We start from the raw sequence: 15,444 nt of genomic DNA, 5'->3' as shown, positions 1-15,444 counted from the left end.
CCAAACACAATCAGAAAAAAACCCTAACTACGGGGGTCTTCTACACAACTCTAGCGGAGACTTTTTTGCTATTTTATTAAATGTATTTGGAATAGGTAAGTAAATAATAGAGCTTCATGGTAAACAAATGAAATCATTTTTTTCCTCACATATCCTGGCCTCGGGATGAGGTCATATTACTTGGGAAATGATGCCGTATGCATTCACATTTTTCAAAGGGGCTAGGAAAATAAAAAGATTTCAATATTGTTCCAGGTATCCTCGAGACGGTCAGTCAGATTATTTCTGGATGGGTTGCTGATCAAAACTGGATTAAGAAGTATCATTACCACAAGTCTTACCTCATCCTCTGCGGCATCACTAACCTGCTTGCTCCTTTAGCCACCACATTTCCACTACTTATGACCTACACCATCTGCTTTGCCATCTTTGCTGGTGGTTACCTGGCATTGATACTGCCTGTACTGGTGAGTAGACACACTCATTAACATTGTTAAACCATTCAGTAAAAGCAAATATCAGTAACAATCTCCCCAAAATATGTATTTTGTATTAATTTTATAACTTAAAAAAATCATTTCAAACATCTTAGAAACTCTGCAGCTATATCCTGTCCAGTTACTCATCTTGTGTGTGACGGGGGAGGGATGGTGAGAGGACTATCCACATGGGACAGCAATAAAATTAAAGCAAAAAAGGGATCAGCAGGATTCCTTTTTACTTATCAGTCTCCTAGATTAGGCTTGTGTTCACTTCTCTCCTTCAGTTCCAGAAACTTGTTTGGCTCCTTTTAAGACATAATCTTAAAGAAGAGATCCCTGGGAACACAGAGAAAAACGGATTTCCTTACCAGTGTGGTTTCTCTCTTGAAGTTATTGCTTTGGTCCTGTGTACTTTCACAGGGCCATTGTTTTATACTTCCTCTCCACTTTTACCCTAAACTGACTCAAAGTCCTTGACCCAGATGCAACCAAAATACTTCTACAAATACTTCTGTGTTCTGGGAACCCCTGGGAATTTCATGGGTTCTCCTTAGAACCAGGTGCTAAACATGCTGGAACAGATTTCCTAGAAAACTTCTGTTCTATCAATATTAGCATAAGTGCTACAGGATATTATACGAAGCTCAGGCAAAAATCAAGCTTCCTAAAGCTGAAATTAACTCCTTGTGTTATCTGATTACTTACAAACCAATGGCTGATACCTAGCCTTAGGGGATTCAAGTATATCACCATCTGGCCGGGTGTGGTGGCTCACACCTGTGTCAGCACTTTGGCAGGCAGAGGCGGGTGGATCGCTGGAGCTCAGGAGTTGGAGACCAGCCTGGGCAACATGGTGAAACCCCGCCTCTACGAAAAATAAAAAAATTAGCCAGGTGTGGTGGCACGCACCTGTGGTCCCAGCTACTTGGAAGTAGCTCCCTTGAGGTGGGAGGATCGCTTGAACCTGGGAGGTGAAGGTTGCAGTGAGCCAAGATCATACAACTGTACTCCACTCTGGGTGAGAGAGTGAAACCCTGTCTCAAAAAAAAAAAAAAAAAAAAAAAGAATATCACTATCAATTCATATTGTAAATATCATTTCCTAATAGGGAAAAGCAGCAAGGTTTGGGGAAGAAAAAGCACCCATGAACCACCTAAAAAATTAAAATGAAAATAAAAACTTGTATTCTTACTAATAAACTGAAAACACTGCCTGCCTAGCAGTTACTGTTCACTATTAGTCCTCAGCTCTTTCACAATACTGGGGGCAAAAAGCCAACCAACTCACCCCAGAAGTCACACTGTTCATAGCTTGAGATTATATAAATAGTATTTGTCCCTTTTAGGCAGAAGTCTCTATAGAATTTCACCCTTAATGTGGCTAACACTGAATTCTAATTCCTACAGGTTGATCTGTGTAGGAATTCTACAGTAAACAGGTTTTTGGGACTTGCCAGCTTCTTTGCTGGGATGGCTGTCCTTTCTGGACCACCTATAGCAGGTAACACCTTTCACCACATTCTGAACAAATTTCAATAGCAATAAAAGGAAACACTGATCCAGGATTAATGGTAACATGTAATGACAGTATCAGGTTAAAAGAAACAGATTATTTCTGCTTTTCCTATATCTACTCACTCCATCACCAATGCAGAAAAATCTGAAGGCTCAGATTCTTGTATTCTCTTAAGATGTGCCTTAAGCAGATTCTTATATTCTTGGGAGTTGTAGGGCAGACCCTGGATCTATGTCTACTTGTCTGGGGGAGACAATCCAGAGTTTTTTCAGAGCCTCAAAGACCCATGATGCTTAAAAAAAAAAAAAAGAAAAGAAAAAGAAAAAGAATAAAAAAGGCTGGGAGCAATTGCTGATGTCTGTAATTCTAGTACTCTGGGAGGCCAAGGCGGGGGTTATCACTTGAGCTGAGGGGTTCGAGACCAGCCTGGGCAACAGAGAGACCTTGTCTCTATAAAAGAAAAAACGAAACAAACAAAAATCAATGTATGACTAGCATCCTGTATCTAAACATGAGTCACTTTTATAGAGCTTGAAAGGTATAGGCCTGACACTTTTATTCTTCTGATGTGCCATATGGATGTCCAGGATTGCTTGTTATCTGTTCTTTAAGTATCTCTCTTTGAAAAGAGGCCCTTCAAATTGTGGGTACCAAGGATGGGAGGATACTTGCCCTAAAGGCCAGATCTCTATGGAGAGGCTATTGGGGGCCATTGAAAATTATTATATACAAGTACAGTAAACATTTGGGGAGTTCTCATATGTAAGTTAACTTTAAGATTCAAATTGTAGTTTTACATTCACCTTTTACCTAACTGGACATTTTATGCTTGCTGAACATTTAATCTAATACTATTATAAACTTAAATACTCACACAGAAATATTTCTAGGGAACAGACCTAAACTTCAGTTTCTCACACACCACAGGTTCTCAATGTATTTCAATGTACAAATTACTATGACATTTCTAATCATCCACAAAAAGGAACTTAGCCTAAAACTTACTTTTGCTTCTTTTAGTCCTGAAGTAAGACAGAAGGGAGTTGATCTTGTCTCACTATCATTATTTAAAAATTAAGTTTCATAATGATGTTAAATTTATACCTCTTAAGACTCAGAAAGGGGCCAGGCACAGTGGCTCACGCCTGTAATCCCAGCACTTTGGGAGGTCGAAGTGGGTGGATCACCTGAGGTCAGGAGTTCGAGACCAGCCTGGCCATCATGGAGAAACCCCATCTCTACTAAAAATACAAAAATTACCCAAATGTAGTGGCAGGCACCTATAATCCCAGCTAACTCTGGAGGCTGAGGCAGGAGAATTGCTTGAACCCGGGGGATGGGGTTGCCATGAGCCGACTTCATTTTGCACCACTTCAGTCCAGCCTGGGCAACAGAGCGAGATTTCATCTCAAAAAAAAAAAGATTCAGAAAAAGTAAATATTAAAAGAAGGAATATAAACTAAGGATAACAAGAATTGTTACTGAGAGGGCCTGGCATAGTGGCTCACGCCTATAATTTCAGCACTTAGGGAGGCCAAGGTGGGAGGATTGTGTGAGTCCAAGAGTTCCAGACCAGCCTGGACAAGATAGTGAGGCACCATCTCTACAGAAAAATTTTTAAAAATCAGCCAGATGTGGTGGTGCATACCTGTAGTCCCAGCTACACAGGAGGCTGAGGTAGGAGGACTGCTTAAGCCCAGGAATGAGGGCAGTGAGCCTTGATCATGCCACTGCACTCCAGCCTGGGTGACAGAGTGAGACCCTGTCCAAAAAAAAAAAAAAATTAGTACCGGGAACAAAAAACTATGCCACTATCTGAGGTTCAATTAAGGTATACTTATTCTAAAGAAAAAATTTATATAAATATGCAACCAACTCTCTTATTTGCATTTATGAACACACCCCTTCCCATGCTATCTAACACTTAGCCTACGTTTCACACCTGGAAAGCAGGCTAGAATTATAAAGTAAAGCCCAGAATTGTTATATAGGGACTAGTAAAAGGAGGCCAAATACCAGAAGTACCTTGCACAACTACTCTATGGCTAGTACCCAGGACAGTGAGATACAGAAAACAGAGCTCAAACACAGTTTGCTGATGCATTTTTTCAATCTTGATCCTTCTTCACTGGCTGTCCCAGTAGTACCTTGGAACTTTTCAAGCCTATTGGGCCAAAAGTACAAGGAAGTAACAAATACAAGGGCATAGAATATCTTACTCAAATGAAAAAGACAAGCGACAAAACTATAACACGTTTAATGTCCTATATGTCTTTGTATACTTCTTAAAATAAAATGTTTAAATAGTTCAATACTCGAGAAGACAAGGCAAGTTTTCTGAAGACCATTACCTGAAAAGAAAAAGCTATAGGTATATATGTGAGTTCTGAAGTAAATTTGTTGGGTAATGATCTCATTGTTTTTATGAAAACAGACTACCACAGAGCAGATTAAAAAACAGAATATATCACTTTATTTTCAAACTTTTATTTCATACACACACACACCTATGTAATGTAAAATATGAGATATAAAATACTTCTGTCAATAAGACAAAAAAAAGTTAACAAGCTTTTGTTAGCCCAAATCCAGTATATCCTAGCACCATACATAAGGATAAAAAACTCATAATATATTTTTTTACCCATTAATTCAGAGAGTATTACTTAGGTAGCCATACATTCTGTAAGCTCTACAAAAAAGTCAAAGCAAGTTATAAGGTTATTGCTAAAGCTTACGTAGAAATTTTTAGTCCAGGACGTGCTCCTAGTATCTTAAACAAGATTCTAACTGCAATGCTGTGCCCTTAACCATCTGTTGAAGAAATAAATTACAGGAAAGCTTTGTTCCTCTAAGTCATTCCTCGGTGAAATGGCAGAGGACGTTACAAAGGCCATTAGATTTGTTCCTAACTTCTGACTCCAGCAGCAACTACCAAAGAAACATTAGAAATGTTGATGTACAGATCAACTCAGTTCTTGCAGATGCAGGCAGAACTGAGTCTTTAACTGAATCAAAAGGTTTACTGGTGATGAAACATTAAATTCTCAACCAAACTTAGAATCTTCAGAACTGTATAAGATTCTCATTTTTTACTTACCTAAATCTGTTATTACCAAATCGCAAAAGTTGAAACTCCTATAAAAGAGTATAGGCATTTTAAATTAGGAATCTAACAAAAGTAAAACTTCTCATAATAATCTTCAGTCAAAACACTACTTAAAAATGGTAACATTTCAGCCATGCTCTTGTAGATCACACAGACAAAAAAGGTAACACATTACATGAACAATATTTCTGTCCTTCCTGTATGAAAATAAAAAAGAAAACAATATTAGTTCTATGCAACATATTTTAATAATTCAAGGAAAGCAAAATAGCACAAGAAATTCATAGACCCATATATACTATTCTTGTATTTTTTTAAAATATAGAAAATATGGGCAAGAAAATTATACACCTCGATTTCTTACCTTTCTTTCATGATTTTAAGAAATAACGGTAGCAACAAAATTCTTTACTGAAACTGAGAGATTGAAAGGATGAAAGTTAAAACTTACCAGTCTCCACACCTCCTTTGTAAGACAACGCCCTGCCCACCCACTCTACCCCAAAGTCCCTTCTTATTCCTTTGCAATACTCAGTAACAATTTCAATTTTAATTAAAAAATATGGCCTGCATTGGAGTAGGTGAGTTTTAGGATTGTTCTAGGTTCCCTGACCCAGGGTGGTTAGTAGACCTAAGTGTAGACCAAATGTCACACAGCTCATCCAAACCCAACTGCTGCTTTTGGGGTTAGATGGCACCCAGAACTACACACTAGCACAAAGATGGAAGCCTTGGAAGGCTGTGGAAAAATGAGAAGTATTGATATTTTAATACTTGATATTTTAAGTATTGATATTTTAAGCCTTATTTCTCACAGACTCCTGTTAACAAAAGTAAACCTGCAAAAAAGCAATATAAATACAAAAATAGTGCCTTGGGCAGAAAAGCAAGTATATCTAATCACATTCTCCAACATACAGGGCAGATGTAAGCTACTTACATGAAATTCCTACTGTTCCATTCAAGGCATTTGACATGAAAGCTCAAAATGCTCAAGGCTCAGTTTCATTTTAAAATAAAACCAAGGGACTATATTAGCTGCCTATAAAATAAAACTGAATGCAGTTCCCCACTTCTCCATATTCCCCCCTTTCCCAACTGACAAATGCATACACTATGCTAACATACATATATGATCATTTATTTAAATTAATCACAAATATCTTCTGAAAACCCCCTAAAACACTATAAGTAATTACTTGATTACCTGATAATCAAGTAACTATCAAATAAATACTTGAAACTTAGCATTCATTCAATAACTGTCAACCAAATCACTAGCAGAGTACTCTGTTAAATGCTATGTGGGACACACAGAAGATAAAAGTTACTCACAGTCCTCACGTGACTCACCAGGTCGTGACACAGTATTCACTCTGCCACATACACTGCCGGGACTTCATACTAAGAACAGCCTAGAACCTCTACAACTGTGAATTATTAGAATCTGCATTCTTCTACTTCATTAACTGAACACCTATTGAGTCACTGTAGCCCATCACCTTATTTTCTTACCTTTAATTGAAGACATTCTGAGCTGTGGGATAATAAAATGACTTTGAAATATGTTGAAGTTTAAGTCAAGCAGGTATTTCACGCTTGTTTTTCCCCCACCAAGCCCTAGAAAAATCATTTCTAACGCCAAATAGTTGTAAGTCAATTGTACTTCAGCATACGTTAAAGTCAACTAGCTCCTAAAGAAGTTTATGTCTCTATTATTTACCGATCTCATCAGAAATACCATGGAGTGAGACTGGTAATTTTGCACTAAGTCTATTTGTGTTTTACGGAAAAAGTTAAGTGCTAAAATATATATTCATCCATCTAAGCTTATATCTGTCCCCCTATCACAGAAAAGTCATCTCCTCATGAAATGATAGGTCATTTCCTATCTATCCCATCCTCAATTTCAGATATAGTATTAAACAAAAATTCCATCTGTTCCTCGCTCCACTATTACCAATCCTGACCTCTAGAGTTTTATCAGTCACCTTAGCCTATCAATTGAGAATTTCTCTATGGCCTAAAATTTTCCTTGGAAAATACACTCTGGAGGTTGCGGGTGAGTGGGCAGAAAGTGAGAAGGCAGAGCAAAGCCCCGTCCTCTATACATTCTGTGGGGGAAAAAAAGGCTTAAAAAAGTAAATATTTTATGTATCTAGTGATTATTTTCCCCATAAACTACAAAGCCTTACAGATTTTTACTTTGATTCAGTTTTCCTAAGATTGATGAATACCTACAAAGCATCAAAAATAAATTCCAAATAGCTCTCTATTGTGGTTTAATAAGAGGAGGAGGAGTCCTTCCCTTATGTAATACACTTTGCAAGGCCAAAGAATCCAGCTTCCAAATCCTAATAGACACCACGATCCTTTTAATAAAACTTACAGCACACAGCCAATACTTGAAGCATTCCTAGTAAATCTTATTGCAAATTTCTACCAAGGAAACTTTACTGAGTTCCCATCTTAAAAGGCCCTGAAATTTAAATTTGCTAAGCCAAGTTTCCCAAGATTTTTCAGATCATGGCACATACAGAAAGTATTTGCACAATACACCCAAAGTAAAAGAACAAGATTGCCAATAACCAGCTGGTGGCTCCAGTGGACCCAGGGATGAGAGAAAAATTGTCTCTGCACACCTTGGAAATTTGCCACTATGCTACAACCCAACCACAGGAGTTCTGATTCAACTCTGACCAGTCACCTGCAGAATTTTCAACCACTTATTAGAACTAGCACCAAGAAACTTTGGAATTAAGGACCTTAAATTTTTTGTTTGTTTTTTGTTTTGAGATGGAGTCTCAGGCCGGGCGTGGTGGCTCACGCCTGTAATCCCAGCACTTTGGGAGGCCGAGGCGGGCGGATCACAAGGTCAGGAGATCGAGACCACGGTGAAACCTCGTCTCTACTAAAAATACAAAAAATTAGCCGGGCGCGGTTGTGGGCGCCTGTAGTCCCAGCTACTCGGGAGGCTGAGGCAGGAGAATGGCGGGAACCCGGGAGGCAGAGCTTGCAGTGAGCTGAGATCCGGCCACTGCACTCCAGCCTGGGCGACAGAGCGAGACTCCGTCTCAACAAAAAAAAAAAAAAAAAAAAAAAAAAAAAAAAAAAAAGAGAAGGGATTCTGATGTCAGCAAACCTCCCCGACCTTGAGCTCATGAACTCTTTCTGAGCCTGTCTTCTCATCTGCCAAACTGGATGATGATAGGAGCCACTGCCAAGGGCTGTGGTGGGGATTCGCTGAGGTGACATCACTAAGGTGCTGAGTGCAGGGCCTGGCCAATGTGGGATAAAGTGCCAGCCAGTGGAAGCTGCTGTCACTGTCACCATCATTGTTATCAGACCTTGAGGTTCTGGAGGACGGTGATCCAGTCATCTGCTTCTTGCCTCCCCCAAAGCTTTCAGCACCCAGCGGGTGCTCATGCTTTTAAGCCCCTGCAGCAAATGGTGGGCCCACTGTGTGCCACGCCTGTTGTCAGGGGCAAGTGACACGGTCCTGNTCTCCCTCTGTCACCCAGGCTGGAGTGCAGTGGCACGATCTTGGCTCACTGCAACCTCCAGGTTCAAGTGATTCTCCAACCTCAGTCTCCCGAGTAGCTGGGACTACAGGTGTGTCCCACCATGCTCAGCTAATTGTTTCTATTTTTAGTAGAGATGAGATTTTACCATGTTGCCCAGGCTGGTCTCGAACTACTGAGCTCAAGCAATCTGCCCACCTCGGCCTCCCAAAGTGCTAGGATTACAGGTGTGAGCCACTGCACCTAGCCATGTTAAGTTTTAATAAGATGACCAATAGTAAACTTACACAGTAATCCTAATAAAAATGATTCATAACTTGGCTTAACAATCAAGTTCTGAGATGTCTGAAGGCATGAATACTTTTTAGACAGGATGCTAAATTCCTTTTGAAGCATGTATGACCTAACACATAAAAAATGATGTGGAATAGTTTTAAAGTATTAACACTTAAAAAATGAATTCAGAATCCTATATTAAATATCTAACTTCAATGATTATTCTTATTCTTTTACTGACTGTAAAAAAAGCTGGTTTGCACAAGTGTTTAAGGCAGCTCAGCCCAATCTTCCTATTTGTTTTAAATTATCACAGGAAACATTATTAGACATTTCTGCCTAAAACAAGTCCTATAGCCATAGATATAAGAAAAGAGTCTGGATTAATAACTTTAAATACAATAATTATTATTGTTAAATAATAATTTTACTGTGCATAAGAATCAACTGAGTGCCACCCAGGATGAAGTTCTGCTTGACAGAATCCAATGAATCTACATTATTAACATGCATCTCAGGTAAATCTGATGCAGGTAGCCTGTAGACACTGAGGAAATGCTTACAGAGGTCTTCAGCTTAATAATTCTGCATCAGCTGCCAGTTTATTCCTCAGAGTGCTGGCTACAAACAGTAATACCAGGCATAGAGTGAACATTCAGATACATGCACATTATCCTAGATTACCACTGGTATGTAATCTTGTCTTTTTCTGACATTCACAATGCTTATACTATGACCACAAAGGAATCTAGTCTTTTCAATGTCAACTTATGTGTGTGCTTCCATTTAAAATGGTGAGAATACAGTGGCTTCTGAACTATCAACAATTTCCTCGTGAGCGGATCACGAGGTCAGGAGATCGAGACCATCCTGGCTAACATGGTGAAACCCCCCATCTCTACTAAAAATACAAAAAATTAGCCAGGCGTGGCGGCAGATGCCTGTGGTCCCAGCTACTCGGGAGGCTGAGGCAGGAGAATGGTTTGAATCCAGGAGGCGGAGCTGGGAGTGAGTGGAGATCGCGCCACTGCACTCCAGCCTGGGCGACAGAGCGAGACTCCTCTCAAAAAAAAAAAAAATTTTTACTTAGAAGCATTAAACTGTTTAGGGTCAGAAGTGCATCTGAACAGATTTTTCATACTGTTACAAAAAAAAAAAAAAAACAAAAATAATAAAATCAGACACTCATTCTCTCTCTATCTATCTATCTATCTATCTATCTATCTATCTATCTATCTATCTATCTGTTTTAAATTTTTGAGACAGGCTCTCCCTTTGTTGCCCAGGCTGGAGGGCAGTGGCACAATCACAGCTCACTGCAGCCTTAACCTCCTGGGCTCAAGTGATCCTCCCAACTCAGCCTCCTGAGTAGCTGGGACTATAGACATGTGCCATGACACCTGACTTTTTTTTTCTTTAACTTTTTCTTTATTCTTTTCCAATACTTTTCTAAATTTAATTTTACTTTTTGATAGAATAGGGTCAAGGTCTGACTATGTTGCCCTGGCTGGTCTTGAACTCCTAAGCTCAAGTGATCCTTCTACCTAGGCCTCCCAAAGTGCTAAGATTATAGGCATGAGCCATCACGCCTAGCCAACACCCAGCTACTTTATTACTTCTTTTTTGTAGAGATAGGGTCTCACCACATTGCCCAGTCTGGCCATGAACTCTTGGGCTCAAGCGATCTGCCTGCCTTGGCTTTCCAAAGTGCTGGGATTACAGGCATAAGTCACTGTGCCTGGCCAATCCTTTTACTTTCAGCAGTAGAGAAAGGCTAGTTATTCCAACCAAATAAAGTAAATGTTCCAATACCAATGAAGCTCAAAATTTAACTTACCTAGTAGCCACTTAAATATAAGCTTGATTATAACAACTATACTTTCATAAAATAATCAGTCATATGTGTATTTCTGCATCCTACATTTTACCTCCTATCTGCTAGTATAAATACCATCCTAAAACTAAATACTCAACTGTATACTATTATCCTATTGAATGGCAATTGGATCTTAATTTAGAATTTAAAAAATACAAATATCTCAATGATCAAATATGACTGAGAAACAGATTTACAACAATTATTTCATCTAGGTTTTATTTCACGTAATTTTGCATGGAAATACATAGAAATAATTCTAAAACATGCTAAACAATTCCCTGCCCTGGTAAGAAAACATATTAAATATAGTCATGAGTTACTTAACAGGGATACATTCTGAGAAATGTGTTGTTAGATATTTTGTTGTCAGATGAACAGTATCCCTACCTACACACACCTAGGCTATATGGTAGAGCCTATTGCTCGTAGGCCACAAATCTATACAGCATGTTACCGTGCTGAGTACTGTAGGCAACTGTATCTAAACATTGAAAGATACTTGTGTATCTAAACAAAGTACTCATGTATCTAAACATAGGATACAGTAAAAATGTGTATCATAACCTCATGAGGTTTGTCCTCTTATGTGCCATATGACTATATTTTAATACTTAATGTTTCAGAAACAGCATTCTAAGAGTGAGTGAAATCCCAGCACTTTAGAAGGCTGAGGCAGGCAGATCACCTGAGATCAGGAGTTTGAGACCAACCTGGCCAGCATGGCAAAACCCCATCTCTACTAAAAATACAAACAAATTAGCCAGGTGTGGTGGTGGGCACCTATAATCCCAGCAACTCAGGAGGCTGAGGCAAGAGAATCACTTGTACCTAGGAGTCGGAGGTTGTAGTGAACCAAGATTGCACAACCGCACTCCAGACTGGGTGACAGAGCAAGGCTCCATCTCAAAAAACAAAAAAAAGTGAGTGTGTGTATGAGAGAGAGAGAGTGTGTGTGTGTGTGTGTGTACGCGCAGGCGCGCATATGTGTTTGTGTATAAAATGAAAGGCTTGGTCGGCAAGATGGCTCACACCTGTAATCCCAGCACTTTGGGAGGCCAAGGCACAAGGATGACTTGAGGCCAGGAATTTGAGACTAGCGTGGGTAACTTAAACCCAGTCTCTGTAAGAAATTAAAAAAAAAAAAAAAAGAAAAAGAAAAGAAATAAAGAAAAGGCTTATAAACAGTTTTCCTCTTCAATCCATTTTCACTATTTTTAGCTGTGCCTACCTGACATGTTAGTAGCACTGTTGGCCTTTTCATCCAAGAATTCCTAGTCTTTCCCCAGGGTGTTACTTCTGAGACCACTATTTTATAATTCACAGGTTTTATATATACACATATACATACACAGACACATACACTTTAATATATTTGCTGTGTTGGCAGGACTAAGGCAAGAATGACAAGAGACTGGGAGGGTAAGGACTGCTACCTTCCATACTCCCTCCTTTCTAGAAATGTCTACAAGAGTTCAGAGACTAGTCACCTATTTCTTAGAGATCTATTGGTCAATAACAATCAACATAACACAAAGACTTGTCCTAGTTGTTTTCACTCTAGTAACTCCAAGAAACACTTAATAGAGGTCACTAATCAAACAGGAGTCAGTAAGTAAAAAGCAACTCAAAGTTAGTTGAACTTAAAGAGGCTATAAAACATTCTATTCACTTACTGTTTACGTTAATAACAGGAAACACAGAGCTATAAAACAAAAATAAATTAAGTCAATTTTTTCTGGTCTGCTTGTCTCATCTCCTTTGTCCGTAAGAGAATAAAGAGGAGATGAGACAAGCAGACCAGAAGAAAAAGGTGGGGGAGGGTATACTCTATATATCCAGTGAGGCATCATGATCTAAGACAGAAGGGAAAAATCAAAGACACAATGTAAGCTCCATGAGGGCAGATATTTTCATCTATTTTGTTCAGTGATATATCCCTGGAACCCAGACCTGTGCTGCCATACAGCACTGAAATTTCTTGAATAAGTGATCAGATTTAATATACATAATACACTTTAGAAAAGAACTTCTCAAAGTGAGGTCAACAGATCCCTAGAGATCCCTGACACCCTTTAGGAAGTCCAGGAGGTCAAAATTATTGTCATGGTAATACTAAGGACATTATTTGCCTTTTTCAGTGTTGACTTTTGCAATGATGTGCCTTAGCATAAATATTCTTTGCTATCACCTACTCAGTTAAAAAAAAAAAACAAAAAACAAAAGGGTTTTGCTTAGGTTTTGGTATGTGCTATTAGCCAAAAGACTTTGAGGACCCCTCCAACTTATGCTTTTAAAAAGCATTTAGGACCAGGTGCAGTGGCTCATGCTTATAGTCCCAGCAGTTTGGGAGGCCAAGATGGGCAGATCACTGGAGGTCAGGAGTTCGAGACCACCCTGGCCAACATCGCGAAACTCCGTTTCTACTAAAAACACAAAAATTAGCCGGGCATGGTGGCAGGCGCCTGTAATCCCAGCTACTTGGGAGGCTGAGGCAGGGGAATCTCTTGAACCCAGGAGGTGGAGGTTGCAGTAAGCAGAGATCGTGCCAATACACCACTCCAACCTGGGTGACAAAGCTAGGCTCTGTCTCAAAAAAAAAAAAAAAAGCATTTAGATTTCAGGGTGGAACTAGTCATTGTTTAACCCACATGATCAAGCAGTCAGTTTCTTCTCATATATTCTCATAGCCCCCTGCACCTTCCCTTCATAGCACTTATCACATATTATTTATGTGGCTGGTACCTATCTCCCCGCTGAAGTTCTGTGAGGGCAGGGACCGTATCTGTTTTGGCTCACTACTATGTCCTCAACACCTAGCAATATTAACAGGAATATAGTAAGTATTCAAGTGTTTGTCTAGTAAAGGAAAAAAGAAAACTGATATTATCACTTCTTTTTTTCTTTGGAAAATAGTAATTTATGATTATTTTCTTCATAATAGTGGTCTTCTAATAAAATTCATGGTAAAATAAAATGGTATGTGTTCCTAATTTTCTCCAACTTCCACTGTAAGATTGGAGATGGGGTAAGTCCCTAAGTCAGGTGGAGCTCATTCAGCTTCATCAGTGAAAAATAGGACAGCTAAGAAGCTTCACTAAGTTAGAATGGGTCACAATACAGGAGGCTCCTTGCTTTGAGGAGCTATTCATGGCTGAGAACTACTAATGGCAAAATTTCCTTCCCTAACAGAAATCATTCCTTCCTTCCAGGCTGGTTATATGATTATACCCAGACATACAATGGCTCTTTCTACTTCTCTGGCATATGCTATCTCCTCTCTTCAGTTTCCTTTTTTTTTGTACCATTGGCCGAAAGACGGAAAAACAGTCTGACCTGAAAGAAAGAAGACTGCAATCAAGTGAGAGCTTAACGAAAGAAAACCTAAACTAGTGTGTCACTGGAAACAAAAGCTTGAAAGAAACGCATCTACATTTGTAACATGAGAAGGTAAACAAGAATTTTTTTTTTTTTTTTTTTGAGACGGCGTCTCACTCTGTCACCCAAGCTGGAGTGCAGTGGCGGAATCTCGGCTCACTGCAACCTCCCCCTCGCAGATTCAAGCGATTCTGCCTCAGCCTCCCAAGTAGCTGGGACTACAGGCACATGCCATCACACCCAGCTAATTTTTTGTATTTTTAGTAGAGACAGGGTTTCACCATGTTAGCCAGGATGGTCTCCATCTCCTGACCTCCTGATCTGCCCGCCTTGACCTCCGAAGTGCTGGGATTACAGGCATGAGTCACGGGGCGCTGCCAACCAGATAAGTTTTTAAGGTTCCTTCTTGCTTTAGCATTCTGAGAAATGTCTAATTGGTAGCAAGACAAGAGTAATAGCAGCCTGTATTGTTAGTATTTAATCAAATAGTCTGAAATTTTAATCAGGTATCTTATATATTAAATAGAAATCGGAATGTACCATAATAAATCCAAACTCTCAATTACGCCATGGTAATTCAGTCACTAAAATATGTAAAGATAGAACATTTTTTCTTAATTTACAGAAGTGCGAAAAATAACCTTTGATTGATCAGAACCCTAGAATCTGAATATTAAAACCTTACTTAGTGACTGGAATGGTATATACTCCCTCCAAAAGTTTATCTTTGTTTATTGATTAAAGGTAATCCTTACTTTCTTTGTATTACTTAGGTTCTTAATTAAAGGTAATCCTTACTTTCTTTGTATTACTTAGGTTCTTAAATTTCTATGATAAGTATGTATTGCTAAATAATAAACAGTATATAAAAATTGCTTTAAAAACTTCATTTCAAGATCATTTGAACAGCAATTTTGCCCATCAAAGCGTCATTTTCCACTACATCTAATTAACAAAATATTCACACTAAATATTGAAACATCTCTTTACAAGATTTACGTGAAAGCTGAATAGGTGGTTTTAATGGGAAATATGTTTAAATTAAAAGATGTTTCTTGTATATGGAATAATTATGTTAATAATGTCACTTAGACTAAGCGATTGCATGTGAATAGAGAGCCTTCATTATTTGAGTAAGCTTTTTTTTCCCTCCTCTTCCTCCTCCTGAGTGATCCTTGAGAGGAAAAAACCAGCTAGAGTTCCCTGCATCTGCAACACCAACCACCCTTAGCATCTCCTTCAGAATGCTTTTTTTTTTTTGAGACAGGGTCTCACTCTGTCGCCCAG

The 15,444-nt window shown here is 38.9% G+C and overlaps 1 protein-coding gene across 6 annotated transcripts in view; it reads left to right on the top strand.

Moving 5' to 3' along the window:
- SLC16A4 (solute carrier family 16 member 4) overlaps positions 1–15,040 on the top strand; it is a 29,646-nt gene extending 14,606 nt beyond the window's left edge. For 5 of the 6 annotated variants that reach the window (XM_025388234.1, XM_025388208.1, XM_025388199.1 and 2 more), the window contains 3 exons: positions 256–467; positions 1,889–1,982; positions 13,992–15,040. In XM_025388234.1, coding sequence (XP_025244019.1) covers positions 256–467; positions 1,889–1,982; positions 13,992–14,119 — 434 coding nt within the window. In that variant the 3' untranslated portion in view covers positions 14,120–15,040. Of the gene's footprint in view, positions 1–255; positions 468–1,888; positions 1,983–13,971 lie in introns of all 6 variants that reach the window. The other variant, XM_025388217.1, reaches the window with a different exon arrangement.
- The last annotated feature ends 404 nt before the right edge of the window (positions 15,041–15,444 follow it).

This window comes from Theropithecus gelada, chromosome 1, assembly GCF_003255815.1.
Source record: "Theropithecus gelada isolate Dixy chromosome 1, Tgel_1.0, whole genome shotgun sequence".
NCBI classification, from domain to species: domain Eukaryota; kingdom Metazoa; phylum Chordata; class Mammalia; order Primates; family Cercopithecidae; genus Theropithecus; species Theropithecus gelada.
Note: the sequence above shows the minus strand (reverse complement) of the source record. Positions and strands in the feature narration are given on the sequence as shown.